The sequence below is a fragment of the Azolla caroliniana genome, unplaced genomic scaffold (assembly GCF_043228905.1).
Source record: "Azolla caroliniana isolate FFs.n. ecotype wild unplaced genomic scaffold, voAzoCaro1.0.p SCAF_3, whole genome shotgun sequence".
NCBI classification, from domain to species: Eukaryota; Viridiplantae; Streptophyta; class Polypodiopsida; order Salviniales; family Salviniaceae; genus Azolla; species Azolla caroliniana.
The window spans coordinates 23871256-23891125 of record NW_028230438.1 but is presented as its reverse complement, the minus strand read 5'-3'; the positions used below and the strand labels follow the sequence as shown (position 1 = coordinate 23891125).

The window sequence follows — 19870 nt, the reverse complement described above, 5'->3', positions numbered from 1 at the left end:
AGGTTCTTTTGGTATAAGAGGATGCAATAGTCGTCTTCTATATGCATTTTGATTTCTAGATACTGAGTGGAATAGAATATGGATAGAATGCAGCCTGTTTTTTTAATCATGATATCTTCAGTCATTCTAGATTAACATACATGTTTGTAGAATATGTAGGAGTAGGTATATTTGGTATGAGGGATAAAGAAATGGCAAATTTTCACCAATCAAACAATGTACCATGAAGTATTTGTCATTCATGTAAAGCTCAATCATCGGTATCTATTAATAAACTTAACACTTTCATTATAATTGGCCGTTCCATCCATAGTTTCCTGATCTTGTTCTAAATGTGGCATTTATTCTAAGTTAACTTTAATCTTTACAACAATGACACTTAATTTACATTTTCATGCTCTCCATTGACTTAGAAGTGGTTTCATGGTTGTGTAAGATTTGTTCGTTAAACATGTCACCAATGAAAGTTTATTTTTTGTCGTGTATAACCCTGATACCATTGGAAGGTAAAGATTTTCATAAAAGAGAGAATATGAGGGTGAATATAATAAATTGATGCCACTGTGATCTTCATTACATTATTCCATTGTCAAAAGCCCAATGTGACCTCAATGATTCCTTGTCCATTTAATTCACTATTAGAATGTGAAATATTACACAGACCAATATGTCATTTGAAAGAAGATGGAGATGAGTTACAAAGCATCATACATATTATTTAAGAGAACACCAAATCATTGAGTATAATTGTAAAATATGGGCGAGACCTTAGTATACAGTGGTGGGAGATTACGAAAAGGGCAAGAAAATGTATGACATACTTAATAAACATTAGCTTTAGATAGTACCAACTTCCAAGATCAAATAGCTACAATGCAATGGAAAATAATAGTCTTCGCTCAAGTTGTAATTTTGCTAGAAAAGTATATGAGTCATAGAGTATTCATGTAGATTTAAATTGTCACCCTTTTTTCAACTATTATTTTTTGTTGGATTCTCGATCCTATGATGCATATGGGTTGACCATTCAATTTGAATTATGTAGTGGATGTTTATTACAAATCATCTTTATATTGCTACCATCATGGAGCATCAACATTATTTTTGGAGTGTCCCCATGTAGAAACAAATATTATTGGATTCCCACGCCTTTGGGGGATAAGGTATCATCAGATTTTCTTCGAAATTTCTGCCCGATAAAAAGCTAAACATGACACCATTTTAATGAATGATTTATGAGTGGTGGCAATGACCATCATACATGTGTCTCACCCCCTTGATTTGGAGAGGGAAAGTTTTTGAGGCAACATATTAAGTAATCTTCTCCAAAAGCTCCGCATAGCAAAAAACTTTAGCACAATGCCATGTTAAATAAATAAAATGATATGCTAATGGAAGCCATGACCATAGCACACATGTTTTGTCACCTTGATGTGTTTTGTTACTATGACCATTGTGCAGATATTTTGTTACCTCATTGTGTCTCCAATATCATGACAATCACATGCATGTCTTGTCTCCCTCAAAATGAGCTTTGATACCACGACCATCGCACACATGTCTCGACCCCCACAATGTGTTCCTATGCCATGACACATCACATGCATGTCTCATCCACTCGATGTGTTATAATACCATGACCATCGCACGCATGGCTTGTCTGCTCGATGTGTTCTTATACCATGACCCATCACACATAGGAATCGGCAACAACAGTTCGGTTTCGACTCAATTGGTTTGCCCTTGCCCTTGCCCTTGCCCTTGCCCTTGCCCTTGCCTACACTGGTTAAGGAACCGTTGCCAACTCCTAATCGCACACATGTTTTGTCTGGTTGATGTGTTCTGATAATACGACCCATCATCTCGCACACATGTCTTGTCTGCACAATGTGTTTTGATACCATGACTCATTGCACGCATGTGTCCTCCACGTGATGTGTTCAAAGATACATACCATGACCCGTTGCACGCATGTCTCGTGTGCATTATATGATGTGTTCTGAATCCCGTATACCAAGACCATTACATGCATGTCTCGTCCCTATATGTACCTCGGGCATGTACTTATGGCATTGGAGAAAAGATATGGAGGCCATATCTTTTCTTACTACCATCCAAAAGCAAAAAACCTTGCCTTTCAAACTTTGGATTGATACAATTTTACAAGACGAAGAAAGATTCTGCATCTTATTCCTGTACATACTTCCAGAATCTTTGGAATCTGTCTTTGTCCTTTCTTGGAATTGTTCCCGCCAAAGCAGTGCTGCTTCATTGTTTCGGTCTTTCTGTTCTTCTCTTCTCTCAACGACTCCGTTAGGGTTTCCCCAGAAATTAGGGTTTTACTAAAAAACAGTAAACGTTGAGGAGGTGTTTATTACCAAAAATGAGGGTTTACTGGATATTAGGATTTTCCTGAAACTTTATGGCTTTCTGTAAGCTGGACTGTCTCCTCAAATTAGGGTTTTCTGAATAATAGGGCTAGTTTGCCCCTGTGGTTTCCGGGAAATTAGAGGCTCTAAAAAATTAAGTTCTCGACAAATTAGGGCTTCTATTTTTTTCTGTTTTTATTTTTTCACTGCCCTCCACGAATCCTACGCTAAGACAAATTTGTTTTCTGTGGCGCAGTATACAGAAAGAACGATCAATGACCACATTCAATGCACCAGGAAACCCTAATATAAACAGAAAACCTATATCCTCAAAATGCAACAGAAAGAAAGGAAAAAGAAAGAAACAGTTCTCGGATTTATTTTTATCTCTCTGTTTTTCTGTGTTTCTCATTCTTTCTCTGATCTTCGGCAATGGCTTTTTCAATCTCTTCTGTTTTACTCTGCATTTTCATATGTATATCCTCTATATCCATCTCCCCCACCATATCTCATAAATCTGAGCAATCCATTGTTCCTAATGATGAAATTTGGTCTATTTTCACCAATTGGCTGGCTGTGAATCCAAGGTCTTATTCAGACCAATCCAATTCAATGAATCCTACAGAGATTATGAAGAGATTTTCTATCTTTAGAGATAATTTCCATTACGTAAGATCTCATAATGAAGGGAAGAGATCATCATACAGATTGGGTCTCAACAAATTTGCAGATCTTACAAATGACGAGTTCAAATCTCTGTATGCAATGGGAGGATTGATGAAGAAAATCAACACAACAAGAAATCGGGACGATGAATATCGTTACAACCGGAATAAGTTGCCATTTGATTTATTCGTAGATAGGCCTATTCCAAAATCTGTGGATTGGAGAGAGAAGGGTGCTGTTGCTTCTCCGAGAGATCAAGGATCTTGTGGTAAGATTTGTTAAGCTTTAATACTTGAACTACATAGTTTAGTCTCCAGGATTTATTAGGGGTTTCAACATAATTTAGGGTTTAAGGGATAAATATACCTATTGATGGATTTGGTAGACAAATCTTAAATTCTGCCTTTTTTAAATATGCAAATAGATTGCAGCAATGTGAATATAGGAAAATTATTATTATTTGTTTTGGTTTGTATGTTAGATTTAAGAGTTCAATTACTGAACTGTTGTACTACATTTGTAAAAACTGCCAGTTTCGTTTCTACAACATACCAGATATTAAAATGGATGATATATGTCACAGGAAGCTGCTGGGCATTCTCCACAGTGGCGGCTGTAGAAGGCATAAACCAGATAGTGACTGGAGATCTCGTGTCCCTCTCTGAGCAAGAGCTAGTGGACTGCGACACTGAATCGAATCAGGGTTGCAATGGCGGACTTATGGACGATGCATTTGAATTCATCGTTGAAAATGGGGGCCTGGAGACTGAGGCTGAATATCCATACCGCGCTTCAGATGGAGTTTGCAAATACCCCAACCCGTTCGCATCGGTAAGAACAAACAAAAATTATCTTTCGAAGCTTGACTATACTTTTGTTAATCCTTGATTTTTGTGATTAGTATATAGTAAGATCGAAAGACTTGTTCTGAAGTATGTATATGATTCTTATCTTCTATCAAGTTTTCATTAGCATAGCGATCTAGGTATATGATTCTTATCTTCTATCAAGTTTTCATTAGCATAGTGATCTAGGTATATGATTCTTATCTTCTATCAAGTTTTCATTAGCATAGTGATCTAGGTTTCATGGTTATTTAAGCCCGTTCTTCTGTTCTGTCTATGTTTCATGGCTACCTCATTGGTTTATCAACTCTAGGTTTAATGACTAGCTCACTAGAAGGTTTAGATTTAATGAACGATTAGTATATGCATATATCATGTAAATCTAAATTTTAAATATCACTAAGAATCATCGATTTGAATGTGTAATTGAGTCATATTATATTGGATGATGTACAGAAGCTTGAGGTTGTGACGATTGATGGATTTACGGATGTTCCAAAGAACAACGAGAGGGCTCTTCTGTATGCCGTCTCTAAACAGCCTGTGAGTGTGGCAATTGAGGCATCGGGATTGGATTTCCAGCTCTATGACAGGGTATGTAAAAAAGTTGATCAATCACTCATTCCTGAAACATCGGTGAACATATATAGTTGTTCAAATGTCAACATGTAGATATTAGATGATTCATTCATATTACCTTAAGCACAAAATTGATTGCTTGGACTATTAGCAAAGAAGTTATGGATTACTGAACAAACTCAATTCTAGAGAATGATGACAATTCATTGCAATTAATTATCAATTCAATTAAGATGATTGTAATTGAGATTAGTTAAGCTATACAGACTAAGGGCACGCATAACATAAAACAAAAACAAATTATGGTAATGGGCATACCAAGACCATCTTAAACTAAGATGATCTTAATCAATTTGCTGAGTAATCACCATAGAGCTACCAAATATAGACTGATTGTTTATCTTAAAGAATGATTTCCTAATCTACATTTTTTTGTTGAATTGGACGATAATGATAATATGTCAATTTATATGTGATGCAGGGTGTGTTTACTGGGAAATGTGGGACTGAATTGGACCATGGAGTGACACTAGTAGGATATGGGAGCGATGAGGAGGAAGGTCTGGACTATTGGATTCTAAGGAACTCATGGGGGGATGCATGGGGAGAGGGTGGTTATATTCTTCTAGAGAGAGGGATCAGAAAGCCAGAAGGCAAGTGTGGTGTGAACATGATGGCCTCTTTCCCGGTTAAACTCGGCCCTAACCCCTCCCTCAACATTAAAGATAGCTTGTTGCTTACCCTCCGGGACAATTATAAGATGGCTCGACGCCTTCTTACCGGGAAAGTGGACATGTAAGACTACCAGAAAACGGGACAATGCTCGTGTGTACATATCATATGGATTCTTTATTCGTAGTGTTGGCGTGTATGGGTAATGTGTGCCCACTAGTGAACCTATAATGATTTGATTATGTGTTGGGGTTTTGTATCATAGCTCTCTTTGGGGAGCTTTTCATCATATGGATTCTTTTTATGTAGTGTTGGTGTGTAGTTAGGTGATCACTTTTAGAAGATGATCTTGTTGTTTAGGGGGTTTGTATATCTCTTGGTTTGGAGACTCATTATAGTGTTTATTATGTTTGGGCTTTCCTTTGCCTTCTCTTAATTAGTAATGAATTGACTTTTTGGAAGGATATTTTAATGAATGAAGACAGCGATATATAAAAGCCTAAATCAGTGTTGCAAATTATCCAAGTTATCCACGCACGCTGAAACAAAAATAAAACCTGAATTGCGATGATTCTTGCGGTCGATGAATGGTAGTAAGGGAACATACTTATGGGGCATCTGGTTGTCCTCGAGCAAATTAGATGTCGTGAATAATGATCTCTACGATCTGCCTGTATCCCAATATTGATGACTCTTCAACACATTGCAAGTGGAAGTGTGTGTCCACCAAAGGGTTGCATTCTGTCTGAGCAAGCCTTGGAAAATGTCAAGTGGATTAGCTTCTCCATTAGTTGTTGAATGGTTACTTACTTTCTTATGTGCTAGTACGTTGGGCATCTACACAGTAAGTGTTCTTCCCTCTTTACCTGTCCTCACATAACTTCCAAAGACTTTTTGCTCTAAAAAGCCAAGTTTGCTCCTCACTCTTGACCTCTCCTCACATTACTTGCAAAGTCCTTTTGCCACCGAAGTAGCAAAGTCCCCATCATGCTTGACCTCAGGTTGGCCTAAAGCTTTGTGAGGTGATAGTGACATGTAGATAATGATCTATCATGGTCTCAATACACTTCCATTCTTTGAGAACCTCATGAAATCATTTTTGAGTCTACAATGCCTTATTATTTCCATCATTTTGAGGTGTACAATATTAACAAGGTGAGAAATTCCCAATTTCAAGGCCATTGTTGTTGATGGCTCACCTATTGTTGTCTCTGATTTGATGGCTCAAACAAATGAAACATAATTTGAGTTGATGAGAGGGGCTCAATGTCATCCGTACAATCACGACTACTGGAGAACTATTGTATCCAATGTTGTGGACAGAAGCATCATCATTGTAGATGCCAAAGTTACATACTCTACATGACCAAGATTATGTAACAATCTAAAGAAGAGCATGGTGCTTGTAATGACCTTTTATTCCAATCCTTGCTCATATAAAACATATGCCACGCCATCATGTTGGAATCTTTGTAACATTGTGGTCATATGGTATCAAAGGCCTTACAAAAATCTTAAAAACAGCCACATTCATTGTTTTCCTTTGTGATTTTGTTCAGTCATCTCTCATAGTGTAAGATGAGACCAGTGGTAGAGAATGCAAATCTGAATACTGATTGGCATAAGATAGATGCTGCTGCTGCTGCTGATATATTAACATGTACAATAAATATAGGCAAGCTTTAGTCGATGTCTTATATGCATAATGTGACATTGACAAACCACCAAGCTGTCATACCATCTTATTAGTGCTGAAATGTTCCATTACATCTTGCATCTCTCATTGAGTCCTTTAATGCTATCCTCTATCATTTGGTACCAAGTAATCATATGAACATGCATGACATAATGAAGATTCATCCATGTACAAGTGATCTTTACTTCGATCCATGTCTAGCATGACAGTTTTCATTTGTTGTTTTGGTAGCGTTCTTCTACATCCTACCGGCAGCGAACTATAAGATGTGTTTCATATAGATAGACTATCCTGGGTGTGCTAATTCAATTATTTCAACAACGTTATATCCCATTACAAACATGGGCTGTGTCACACCTGTCCACTGTATTATGTGGTCAGAGTTTACATGAGCATCAGCTATAAGAAGAAATATAAGTAGATCCACAGGAGAAGAGGCTTGCTTCCAACAACTCTTTATGTGGATTTCAATAAAAACAATTTCTGCACTTTTGCAATATAAAACTAATTCATGAAATCCATCATGATTTTATTATTACATTAATGGTATAAATTCAAATGACATCAAACGCCATTCTCAGATCTCGAAGACAACTGAACAGGATTCTCATAAACCTCTTCGGGTCCATCATCCTCATCTGTCCCAAAGTATCTATCACCAAACTCACCCATACCTGGGACAACAAGGTATTGTTCATTTATTGTTGAATCGATCTCAGATGTGACAATTTTCAGCATAGGAAAGCGTTTGCAAACAACATGGATCCCTTCTGGTGCCTGCCATGTCATATGTCAAACAAGAAGATATTACATAAGCACAATGTGAAACTGTTGTCACTTCCACCATTGTCAGAGATTAGAATATGTTAGGCTTTTATTGTCCAAGAGTGCAATGGTGTGATGAGTGATAAAGATTGTGCCTTGCAATATTAAGGGTGTTGGTTTCAGATAATTAATTCATCATAGAAACTTTTTATAGCTTTTTATAGATTTTATTCATGACCATGTGCAGTCTTAACAATTTGCTCAAATGAAATGAAATGGCTTTACAGGATGATGTTGAAACTTTTTCCACAATATAAAGAGTAAAAATGATAGCATTGCCCCTTAAACAGCAATGGTAATAAATAATGACAGTAATTAGTATTTCAATGCACTTCAAGATAAGGATGGTGAAACTTACCGAAATAAGATTTAGAAAAATAATGTGAGATTCGGGTACACCTTTTTGGATTAGCAGTTGGATTGCTTGCACAGCAGTGTTCCCTGAAATAGCATATATACAACACGCTCATAATGCTTCTTGATAAATGAAATTTAACTCAGGAAATATTTATCTTGATAGGGTGGATATCTCAAACCAGTTCCAAGGACAGGATCTAGCAGCAATACATGGCGATAAGCAATATCCCGTGGCAGTTTCTCATAGATCAACTAAGATACACCGAAAATTCTATGCCATCAATACACATGAAGGATTAAATACGAGTTAACTATACATATGAACTAATATAAACTCACCTGTTTACCGTTATCCCCAGATTCACGATGGATTAAAATTTTCCCAATTTTAATCCCCTTGCAACAAGCCCGCAAAGCATTTTCCATGCTTTCACCACTATAATCATAAAAATATTCCAGCTTATGCGTAATCGAATACCTTCCATAAATTAAAAATCTCCTATTGACAATGAATCCATTCTTCTTCCGTGCAGATGTGCCTCTGGAGCGCATGAACTAAACAGCAAAACTTGTTTGAATATCTAAATTAGCATTATAATTTTACCTTCGGATGATTGAGACACCACAAAGTTGTTTACAGAAGTCTACTCCAGTGTATATAGACCCTGAAAAAGTTGCAAATTATTATAAATGCTTTCTCATAGATCAGGACAACCCAATTATATTCAGGAACTACGAGATGCTATGTTCTTTTTATAAAGAAAAACGTGGCTTTATCTTATTTGTACTCTTTAAGAGAGATTCTTTATGTTATTGATTGTACAATTCATGGACTCATATAATGCATCAATTCTCACTAGATAAACAACCAAGATGGCATGTTTCCCATTTAATCCAAAATCACCAGAAGCTCACCAGTAGGTGTTATGACCTGCTTTTCTGTAAAGGGAAGATGACCAAGGCCATGCTCCACAACCTGCACATATTGCGTTGACTGACAGTGTAACTAAGCATCTAGCATATGGACAAGAAGGCTATAGTCCTACAATCTGCACCTTAATATACATGGCCGAGGCCATTTTAGTTATAAATCATTATTTATCCTTTGCTTAGGTTTCGAAATATTACAGGTTGTAGACAACTGACACTGTGGGGACTATTACAGAAGGAAAAATACCAGTCTTATGAGACGATCAGCATAGAATACAAAATTATGTTTTGTTGTCTCCTGATCTCGAATCAAGGTGTGCATTCCCCGAATCTAACCAAAATCCATGTCATAGAATAGAATGAGAAATAAGCTTTTAACATATAAGTGCTAATGCTATGTTTGATAGGGAATACCTGAAATGTAGATTGAATCACATACACATTTGGGTAGATCTTGCATAGATCATGCTGCCCAAGTTTTGTACGGATATGCTGTACAATCAGGTCAACTGCCACATGATTATCTCCTCCACGAGGAATGATAACATCCGCATACTTTTTGGTGGGTAGCACAAAGTCATCAAAAGCAGGCTTCACAAACTTCGCATACTGCAACCGTTTCACAAAACAAACACCGAATCCAAATATGTAAACTGTCTACAAAGAATAAATTTAAAATCACAAAAAATGCAGAAATTTAAATTTCAGCAAAATCAAACTGTTTGTCGAGGACAATCCTACAAAAGTGAATCCAACAAGGAGGATATGAATTCTACTGCCTCGACAAACCTGAATTGAATAACGATATGAAAGGAAACAATCAAGATTTTTTTTAATCACCTGCTCAAGGACACCGTTTAGATCCCTCCCCCTCCCCACTGTATCACGCCTGATTCGTCTGGCCAGTCTGACATCTGCATCTGCACTGTACACAGTTTGTTCATTAAGTGAACCAACCAGAATTCATTATTTGAAGACCTGAAAATACTATTTCTGTCATGCTTCAACTGTAAAACAAAGCCCCTTCCCAAGAACAAACTAGCGAAATCATCGATACATAGAAGCAAAATATAGAGAATATACGAGTGCATAGAAATTTCAGTCTATCAGATTGTATCCAAGACATTTACAAATTTGCAGGCCAAGGGTTTTGGAGTAGAAAACATTCCAAAATATAATTTCATAAACAATGAAATACCTCCTCAACAATGTAAAATGAAGTACAGAAATGATAAGTGGACGATCCTGGGTTAACAAAATAACAATGTGAAAACAAAAGACAAAGCAAATCATTTGGAAATGCTGGAGACAGAAATTTGAGTTTTCAGGCATATTTCACATTTGAAACACTCATTAACTTCTAATCTATTGGAAAGAAGAATTTCCAACTAATTCAAATACAAGGTTATCAACATTGTTCCGCCCAAGAGAAATGCAACGTATGAGTGCTTAACGTAGTAAATAACATCCGCCCAAGAGAAATGCAACATATGAGTGCTTAAGGTGCTAAAGTGACGAAAAGATAGCACATATAAATTTCAAATGTTTAAACAAATAAGAAAATAAGTGGAAAGCTATTTTCCTTGACCAGAATAAAGTGCAATCAGAAACATCGTATCTAAGTGACAAAAGTAGGCATTCCGTTTCGGCTATTCAGAAACACTATTTCTTGAGACCATCTGAACATGATCAACAACTAGGTAGCAAAAAATATAAAGACCACTGAATGTAACATTGAATGTCACAAACCTGTGTCTACAAAGATTTTCATGTTCATTGCTGCACGAAGTCGAGGATCATGAAAAATCAAGATTCCTTCCATTATTACAACATCTGCTGCATTCACCTATAATATAAACAAGCAACACACGTAACCAGAATATGCTCAACATAATTTCTTGTTTATGCCACAAGATGGTCAACCAATGTTCTTAAGCTCAAACATGGTAAAAACAGGGGCAGGATTATATGAGACATATAGATTATAACAAGCTATTTTTGAACATGAATAATAGAGTGAGAAACAAAACCCCGATTTAAAATGCTGAATTGAAATCAAAGAATTACAAGCATAATTTTTGTAGCAAATTTTTTTTATTGATGTTGATATACAACATCAAATGAATATTGAATTAAAGGGGCTTCCCCTCTGAACTAACAGGGAGACATTTCATTATGAATAGAAATATTTACAAAAAATGGATTTCTTGTATATTTTTCTTTTGATATATGGAGTTGAATACCATACTACTTCACTACATGGTGGTGATCCTTAAGTGATGCTTTGCCAGAATATCCATATCTACTTCTGCTCAATTAACCACTATTCCATTCTCATTGCTACTTCCGAAAAACAACAAATCAATCAGTTATTGGGCACGGTTCTTAAAATTTACGTTGTATACAGTCAGTTATAATGGTTTAATGTATGTTTTTCACTTTATAATCTATGGCACACAAACTGTTAAATACATCCATATTACATTCTCGTGATCCCTCGCTCTTGTATTCTTATTCATTAACTAGCGCAAAGAAAATCTAGAACTTAATTTCACACCTTGCGGAAGGTATTAGAGCAACGCTGATGCCTCTTGAAGTCATATACAGGTATCTGTACATCTTCACCTTTCATCAGTGTCTGCAAGCTACTTAAAAGTTGCTCCGTATCAAATGAATCTAAACAACATAAATCGATAATATCACATAAAAAAACTATATCATAATAGAAATTTATAGTATTCTTAGAAAGACAAACACAAAAATAGCCAGTAGGCAGTCATGTTAGGTCGGACTTGGAACTTAAATTTTTTTGTAAAAATTAGACTATTCTTACTACCTCAAAAAATAATAGTAAAAAGTAACAACCTCTTTCATGGTCTAATTTTAAGCATGTTCATAGAGGTCACAATTGCATAAATGTTCTGCTTGCCTACATTATCATTGATCTATGGCAGAGAGGACCCTCCCTTCTGCCCTTATGGATGTATCTATATTTAAAAGAGACTATTCCATGGAAGCCTATGACGATTAATGTACCAGGATGATCAAAATTGTACTCTGATACATGAGCCAACTCTTCTGGAGTCAATCCTCGATAGAAGGAGTCCTGGAATTCTTCAAAGAATACAGATAATGAGTTATCTTTATTATAGAATAAAAATATGAGCTTGCTATAAACTATTTAAGAAAAAAAATTAACCTGGTTAATTAGAACAACTCGGTGGTCATGCAATTGCTGTATTATCATATCACAGACAGTCGTTTTCCCTGAAGCAGTACCTCCAGCCACTCCTTCAAAATCAAAAAATCCACTTGATACTTAGATCTCAAATGAATGCTACCTTTATCAAACTTTTCATAAGGAAATCATAGTTGTAAAGCTGTATATTTAGGAGAAAAAAATGTTTGTTTCAGTGCATTCTCCCAAACTGAAAACATGAATTATTACAACAAACGTAACATAAGACCCATCACTTTAGACTTGAATCCACAACCTTAACGTTACAAAGCATTATGTTCATTTCTTATGTATGTATTAAGGAGTGCTTTCACATTATGTTTTAGCACATAATACCTTGTTTATGTGATGAAAGCTTCCAAATTTTTATCAGAATCCTAGACTATAGATCAGTTAGCATGATCTGAATCGGATAAAAATCAACTAGCAGCCCATAGCAGAGGCTGTGATGCATGAATTTCTCAAGAGAACCTAACAGCAAAGAATACATAACCAAAGACATAGAGTATCATAACAATGTCAAAATACAAAAAGCTCCCATTATATATTTTTCTACATGAAACTAGATTTTCCCTGAACTTTATCAGTCATAAAGATTGTGTATTTCTGCTAGCTAAGATACTTCAGGTAGACTGGTAAAAAAAGGTATACTCGTTTAATATTCAATATACAAGATCGTGGGAAAAAATAAACTCATTTTTTGCGTTCTTCCTAGTGAGCCCATATATATAACGAAGAGTATGATAGATCTATATCTCATCAGTTAATACTAGAAAATTGTTTAGCAGTACGTAAACAAAGAAAGAATAAATAATGAGATAAAATATATCTATAACAAAAAATTGATCACTAAAAGATGTTGATCCGTAAGTAGAACCAAAATATAAATTATATAGCTAAAACAAAATTTCACAGTAAAACCTGTGGATTTTAGTAAGTAAATGAGAAAACAAAAGAAAGAGGAAATTCAACAAAGAGTCAAAGAAAAAACGAGAAACGTACCTATAACAAATGGTTGTTTGTGATGAGATTTCAACTTTCCTGGAGATAAAATGGTGTCCAATCGCAAACCTGAGAAATGCGCATTCACAGAGACGTCTACGGTGCTACCCATAATTCTCTTCTTCGTCTTTCTTTCTTTCGTTTATTCTCTTCCCTTTCTCAGAGGAGAAAAAATATCTTCGAGTTTACAGAAGAACTGAGTCTTGTCTTGTCTTGTCTTTTCTGATATATTAAATCATTATTAATTATTAATTATTAACAACGAACTTAATCTCTGGTAAAGTAATTAATTACACTAATAATACTACTAATGATTCTTCGAGGATGTATCATTTCTCGAACTAAACATTCTTAGTCATCTAGTGAGTGGACATAATTAGCCGGAAAGGTTCGTTGTTCATTGGTGTTGCTTTCTAGTTTAGTCTTACTTGGCACAGTTTCCTCATTCGTTCACTCTAGAACACGACAAAGATGATCAATCACCTTTAACTTACTTGACATGAGTTTAACAATCTAGATATGGCACAAGTGTGTTCATGTAGTATCACTATTGACGAGACGATCCAAACAAGCATGAAATGGTGTTTTTTTTCCAAAAAAAGGTACTACATTAGTATTAAAAAACACAACAAGTTGGAGTGGTTCTACTCTACACCAAAGATTTATTTAAGCATGAAATGGTTTTTCTTCTTCAAATAACCTACTCATGTTTCAGCTTATGTTATCCAAACTTGATATAGATATCTTGTCAACACAAATTGGCAATCGTACATATTGTCCCTTAAAGAAGTGAGTTTTTTTAGATTATACAAAATCCAATTTTAAGGTGAAATTTTGAGTCTTGGCAATTATGACGCAACATCTTTCCCAAATGTGGGTTGTCTCCAAAATAAGTAAACATGAGGTTAAGGCTAAGATTGGGTTGAAATGGTCTCTCAACTTATATGAGCTCTCTTTCATGATACAAATTCATGTTATCCAAAATTCAACACATGCTTTTGATTGTTGGCTTTCTATAAATGAACAATAAGTATTTAAATGTGTTTCATGGAGTTGTGTTTGGTTTTTGAACTAATGTACCAATTTCAACCTCCAGAGCATACTTTCATTGTTATTGAATGGTGCTTGCCTTTCAATTCAAATGGCAAATTAATACTTTTGAGGGCTTGGTTGTGGTGGACACATCAATCCTACTAAGTCTAAAGTATGAAGAGTTCTTGTAATAAAACCTATTAGTTAAAACATATTTATGTATAAAAACACATTGGTTATCATTGTTGGAGAATAGTATAACACTAAAGCCTTATGAGCAACATACCTAATAAATTAGATTTGGGATCTTACTTCTTGGGCCCACGAGGGATTGTCGATCAAAAAAGACATCATCATAGAGTTTATATTTCATTGTTTGTATTTCTAATGTGTTAATAGATGTATTGTGGCTTCCAATTCATGTTGGAAGTAATGAGGGAACATAACATTATAACTGTCCATCACTGTACGTGTATATAGTGATTCAAACAAGCAGAGATTTCAACTTGTTGAGTTGGAAAGTAATCACAAAAACAGTTCCTACATCAGGATTAATGGAGTTTGAGGCAATATCATGAACCACAAAAACCTCATCAATTTATGGCATCATGATACGCATCATCAAAGTTTGACTAAGCACCTTCCCGCAAAAAATTCAGCAATATATCATATTGAAGTACCAGTAACTATAGATCATGGAACTTATTTCACTTAAATGGTCAATGATATGATGATTAGGATTTATGGTTCTTTACCTCTTCTGTACCCAAATTACATGATTAACAAAAACACTGTTACTGTTTACAAGATAAGGCACAACTGTGTTTCAATAAGCAACGATAAGGTACAAGTGTGTTTCAATAAGTGATGATACTTTAGTTGTTATGATCACAAGTGACTTTGCCTGCATTTCAGTCAGTTATCTTATAAATTTACAGGGTATTAAGCCCATATGTAGCGCATCCATGTCATGCATGACATAACGATTTCAAAGATTGGGATTTGAAACTGAATTAAGTTTCTTCAGCTTTACAATCATAGAGAGAAAAGATATGTACAACATTCCGAGGCCATTAAATAAGCTCGATATTCAGAAGGCTTTAACTTCTGCACCTTTCTATTCTATACAAGAACAATTAAGTGGAGCTCTAAGGTGAAAATGAAACCAACCATTATTGTTGTTTTAGTTTTAAACATCTACAGTAGGCATCCCACTTTGCACCCAAGCCAAATAGCCACCTGCCATGTCAGTCAGTCCTGTGTAACCCTGAAAACATGGAAACAATTTTAAGTCAACAATGTTATGCCCTATTTTTGTGCATCCATTGGAGTGCCTTACTAATGACAAAATGCAAAAAAGTATCTCCTTGAAATCTACAAATACATAAATATTAGAAAACGCTGGTTTGCCAACAATACCAAATTTATGAATTATACAGCCCTAGTCTTGCCATTATTCAATATATAGTAGAAAAATGCAAAAAAGAAAACTTCCATTCAATCTACATAAGCATAAAAGATACAGAGGCAATGCTGGTATCAAATATACCGAACTTTGCAATGCCATTCAATATGGAGTTTTGGAACTCAAATCCATTTAAGTATCTTATGGAACTATTCAATATCGTGTTCTGGAACTCAAATCCATAGAAGTGCATCCTAATGCAAAATTCAAATAGACATCTTGGAACACAAATCCATGTTCATACATTCCTTTCAAGATGTTTGTGCAGGAGATCTGTGTTCCATTAATAACAAAAATATAGATGCATTTGTTGTTACAATCCTTGCAGTAGATGCATGTGGTTCTTACCGCAGAAACTAGCTCTAACACAGCCATTTGTGAACGTTTCCCCATTTCACAGCCCTGGCATTCAAAACAATTTAAGCATCATTCAGCTCCTACAAACTACTAATTAGAAAGAATACTTTAGATTAAGCATATAATAGATGCAAATCTTCAAGTCAACCTACCACCACAACTTCATCATCTGATCCAAACATTTCCTTGACATCTTCCAAAAACTTGAGGTTTTTTGTCGTTCCTGCTACAAAAAACAAATTTTTATCTGGTTCACATCCAATGAGTGCTTTGAATGGTGAAAAGAATGATCAAAGCTAGACAGACTTCCTAGAAGCAAACCATTCATTGTGCAACTGTGAGATTCAAATCATGCACATTCCATGCCACTACAAAGCCTTCTGCCATATCAAACATAAAAGAAGGTTTCTAGCATTTGCAAGCCTTTATGGAACACATTTAATTTTTTAAGTTTGATAAAAGTGCAAGAAAGAATTAGGTGTCACATTGATATTTCAAATAAATACATTCTGGAATCAAGGGTGTTCATAAATTGTGACGAAACCCAATTAACATTAACCATGTGTCCATTTGTCATTTACAATCCTCTTCAATCATTTTTTACCATTTGAGTACAGTTCCCATGAAGCAAGTTTTTCTGTTCTTCGTGGAGTTCAGTTAAACAAGGAATATGAGCCAAATGCACATATGCAATAGAGATTCATACGTTTACACACATGTATGAAACATTCAATCATCATATATCTTTCATGATTACCTGAGCCAACTTTAAACATATACGGTATGTTGATTGCACCCTCAATATGGCCATTTGCAAACTCTTCAGCAGTCCTGAGGACAACAAATAAAAAATGTCTGCCATGTTCTCTTAAACAAAATAACCACATGCTGTTCCATTGCTTCCACACAAATTCCATGAACCGGAAAACGTGATCAAACATATTTTATCCAATAACAAAGCTCTTCCAATTGAAAGAAGAGACATGAGCTAAAAGGATATGGAGCAATAATGTTGGATACTAGAATCTTTTTGCCACATGATACAAAAATCATGCTTACATATACATCAGATCATGGTATCCATACCTCACATCCAAGAACCGATGCCCTGCATTGAGAAGCTCATGTGCTACTTGGACAGGAACAGCCCTGATAGGAGAGTGTTGGATGACTTTCTCAGAGATTCTCAATCTATATCAATCAAACATAGTAAAGAGTTGGACATAAATTTTGAGGAAAGAAAGCAAAGAAGCACCATTTTCATCTCAATCTACCCCGGCCACATAGAGTAAAGAGTTAGACACATGATGAAGAACTTAACTTTTGAGCAAGAGAAACATTAATTCAGGGACAGAATGACAATTCTTTCCACCTAAACCAACCGGATATAGAAAAAAATCAAGACACAAACAGAGAAGACTATCAAATTCTGGGAAAAGAGAGCATAAAAACAAAAAAGAAAACATTATTTTCACAATCTACTTTGATTGATAATAAAAACAACAACCTTAAATAAAAACATAGAACAAACTCTTGGAAAAGAAAGAATGAATTCAGAGAAATAGGGATGATTCTCTCAATCTACTGCACCCCAACAATGTAAAGAGTTGCAGATAAAGGATAGTGTAAAACTATTTCAACCACAATGGTAAAGTGTCAAACACAAAAATCTTCCAATTAAGAAAAGAAAGCACAAATACAGAAAACAAAGGATGATTATAATTTCAGTCTACATTGAACATATATAATAAAGAATTAGACAGAAAAGCTTCCATTTTTCTGAAAAGAGCACACTAATATATGAATGATGACTCGACCATGCATACTATGAGTTAGACAAACAATTACGATCTTCAGAATTTGGGAGAGAAAAAGCATTTAACAAAAATGGAAGCAAAAGTCAGCACAAGAATAACAAGGCTGAACTTCAAGGTTTGAGGAAGCACTAATACAGAAAGAGATGGAGAATTCTCTTAATCTACAAGAGCCATACATAGTAAACAGTTAAGACAAATTTAATTTCAAGAAAAGAAAGCATTGATACAAAAACAGAAGATCTAAACAAAAAATAAGAAACAAGCTCCATTCTAACATAAAATAGGAGCCATGTTTGAACTGGCAAGAAATATAACATCGACCAGACATTGTGTATCAAAGACTACCTAAGCACAAAGAAAACAAAAAAAAACCTTCAGATTTAGAGGAAGGAAAGTGCTGATAGATAAATCAAAGACCTAAATTAATCTGCAAGACAAATCAATTTGAGGATATAATAGAAGTGCTTAGGATAAAAGATGCGCAGAAAAGCTAAAGACTATGTTTTACAGAAAAAGAAAACAACTGGTAGAGATCAATTAGGAACGAATGAGCCATGGAAAAACAGCATAAGAAAACATAATGACTAAAACTTACCAAAAGCAGAATACCACGAAAGAACTGCTGAATAAAAAGATCGGAAAAACTTAAAGCCTTGGACTTTACAGGAAAACAGGAACCTAATACAAACCTAGAAATAAAACAAAGATGGAAGGTACGATCACAGAGCTGACGATGTGAAAATCTGCACAATGTCATCGAAAAAATAAGATCGACAGAAAAAGACAGATCTAAAGCAATCCTGATATAAAGCAAGAAGGGAAGGAACCGCATGAAAAAGAAATAATGAGAAAAGATACGCAAGTAAACCCTATAAAGCGAATTTAGAGCTAAGTTTATAGAAAACTTAAAAGCATACGAAGCAATCATATAGTCAAATGAAGAGTGCCGAAACCCTTAAAAAGAAGAACTAAAGAGAAAAAATCAACAAGCTTGGTTAAAACACTGAAATTAATAGAGGATATAAATGAGCTAAGAGTACTTTACCTGGTTCTTCTGTCGGAAGAAGGATGATAGAATCGATGAGCAATAGTAGTGTCGGCAATTACTCGAAGTCTTCTGTCCGAGAACTGATTAGAAACATGATGATTAGTGGAGAAAATATTCGACGAGGAAGGATTTGTAAGGTGGCCTTGAAGATGCAGGGAGGATTCGGATGAGCAAAAAACATTAACAATTTTTAAAGTTGCCATATCCTCTTTTTCGTCTAAAATTTTCTTCTTTCTTCTTCTCCTTATTGTAAAGCTTCTTCTTCTCCGGAACTTCTTTTTCTTTCTTCCTGGTCTTTCCTCTGAAAGGTTCTCTTTCTTCTTCTTTCTTCAGAAAGCTTATTCTATCTCTTTGAAAAGCTTCTTGTCCGCGAAGATCAAACCAAAACTTGCTTTGCGAGGATCGAGAGAATACAATGATTCAGATAAAAAACGCGCACATGAAAGAAACACTTTCCTTGCTCTACTTCTATTCTGAAACCCTAGAATTTGACACGGAGAAAAGATATAAACAGTCTCTTCTTGCACCTCCCTTTCTTTCTTCTGCACTTCCGTGATTTCTGAAACCCTAAAATTCGAAAACGGCCTTATATTCTAGAATCTTGGATGGCTTCCTGTTGCTTTCATTGCGTTTGATTTTGCTTTTGCTTTTTTTTTCTATTCATTTGATTTTGATCATTTCGGTGATGGAAAAGAGGGAGAAAAAAAAAGAGAGGGCGCGAAAGATGCCGGCTGCCACGTCAGCGTTGCCACGCAAGCGGCTGACTGTACATCACGTTTTGTTTATGTTTGGGTGTTAAGGATAAGGATAATGATTGTGACTAATTTCCACGAATTTCCAATTGTGTGGATAATTCAAATTTCCCACGTTATATCTATTATCTAGCGCTTTCACGAAATTCCAAAAGCTTTAAAAACACTACACATAGCAACTACAGAAGCCCCCCATTGCCCAACAAAACAAAACTACCCC

General features: G+C 35.3%; 3 protein-coding genes across 4 annotated transcripts; 1 reads left to right on the top strand and 2 right to left on the bottom strand.

Annotated features, from left to right (window-relative positions):
• Positions 1-2309: 2309 nt before the first annotated feature.
• LOC147866729 (cysteine proteinase COT44-like) lies at positions 2310-5550 on the top strand. Its single transcript, XM_087317196.1, has 4 exons — positions 2310-3303; positions 3619-3866; positions 4337-4474; positions 4941-5550. Exons 1-4 carry the CDS (start codon positions 2802-2804, stop codon positions 5256-5258), a joined length of 1206 nt encoding a protein of 401 aa, XP_087173322.1. The 5' UTR covers positions 2310-2801; the 3' UTR covers positions 5259-5550.
• A 1569-nt stretch (positions 5551-7119) lies between these two features.
• Positions 7120-13381, bottom strand: LOC147866728 (uridine/cytidine kinase UKL1, chloroplastic-like). The gene is made up of 14 exons (XM_087317198.1): positions 13180-13381; positions 12139-12230; positions 11976-12045; positions 11497-11615; positions 10689-10785; positions 9780-9859; positions 9354-9548; positions 9187-9270; positions 8925-8985; positions 8614-8674; positions 8349-8445; positions 8189-8261; positions 8011-8093; positions 7120-7604 (listed from the first exon to the last, which is right to left on the bottom strand). Exons 1-14 carry the CDS (start codon positions 13289-13291, stop codon positions 7392-7394), a joined length of 1437 nt encoding a protein of 478 aa, XP_087173324.1. The 5' UTR covers positions 13292-13381; the 3' UTR covers positions 7120-7391.
• Positions 13382-15195: 1814 nt separating this feature from the next.
• LOC147866727 (thiosulfate sulfurtransferase 16, chloroplastic-like) lies at positions 15196-19547 on the bottom strand. Of its 2 annotated transcripts, none has more exons than XM_087317194.1 (6): positions 18896-19547; positions 17120-17224; positions 16791-16864; positions 16186-16259; positions 16025-16078; positions 15196-15478 (listed from the first exon to the last, which is right to left on the bottom strand). In XM_087317194.1, the coding sequence occupies exons 1-6, from the start codon at positions 19099-19101 to the stop codon at positions 15401-15403; spliced, it is 591 nt and encodes a 196-aa protein (XP_087173320.1). In that variant the 5' UTR covers positions 19102-19547; the 3' UTR covers positions 15196-15400. The 2 variants fall into 2 exon arrangements, with proteins under 2 accessions (XP_087173320.1, XP_087173321.1); XM_087317195.1 differs by having other exon boundaries at positions 16186-16256; positions 18896-19545.
• Between the last annotated feature and the right edge of the window lie 323 nt (positions 19548-19870).

Excerpts from the sequence above, each read along its gene's own strand:
- LOC147866729 (XM_087317196.1), top strand. The coding sequence starts at position 2,802 with ATGGCTTTTTCAATCTCTTCTGTTTTACTCTGCATTTTCATATGTATA. Across the intron at positions 3,304-3,618 it reads GAGAGATCAAGGATCTTGTG|GAAGCTGCTGGGCATTCTCC; the intron begins GTAAGATTTGTT and ends TATATGTCACAG. Across the intron at positions 4,475-4,940 it reads ATTTCCAGCTCTATGACAGG|GGTGTGTTTACTGGGAAATG; the intron begins GTATGTAAAAAA and ends TATGTGATGCAG.
- LOC147866728 (XM_087317198.1), bottom strand. The coding sequence starts at position 13,291 with ATGGGTAGCACCGTAGACGTCTCTGTGAATGCGCATTTCTCAGGTTTG. Across the intron at positions 9,271-9,353 it reads TGATTCAATCTACATTTCAG|ATTCGGGGAATGCACACCTT; the intron begins GTATTCCCTATC and ends GATTTTGGTTAG. Across the intron at positions 7,605-8,010 it reads TTTTTCTAAATCTTATTTCG|GCACCAGAAGGGATCCATGT; the intron begins GTAAGTTTCACC and ends ATGACATGGCAG.
- LOC147866727 (XM_087317194.1), bottom strand. The coding sequence starts at position 19,101 with ATGGCAACTTTAAAAATTGTTAATGTTTTTTGCTCATCCGAATCCTCC. Across the intron at positions 16,260-16,790 it reads TATGTTTAAAGTTGGCTCAG|CAGGAACGACAAAAAACCTC; the intron begins GTAATCATGAAA and ends TGTTTTTTGTAG. Across the intron at positions 15,479-16,024 it reads TGTTAGAGCTAGTTTCTGCG|GGTTACACAGGACTGACTGA; the intron begins GTAAGAACCACA and ends CCATGTTTTCAG.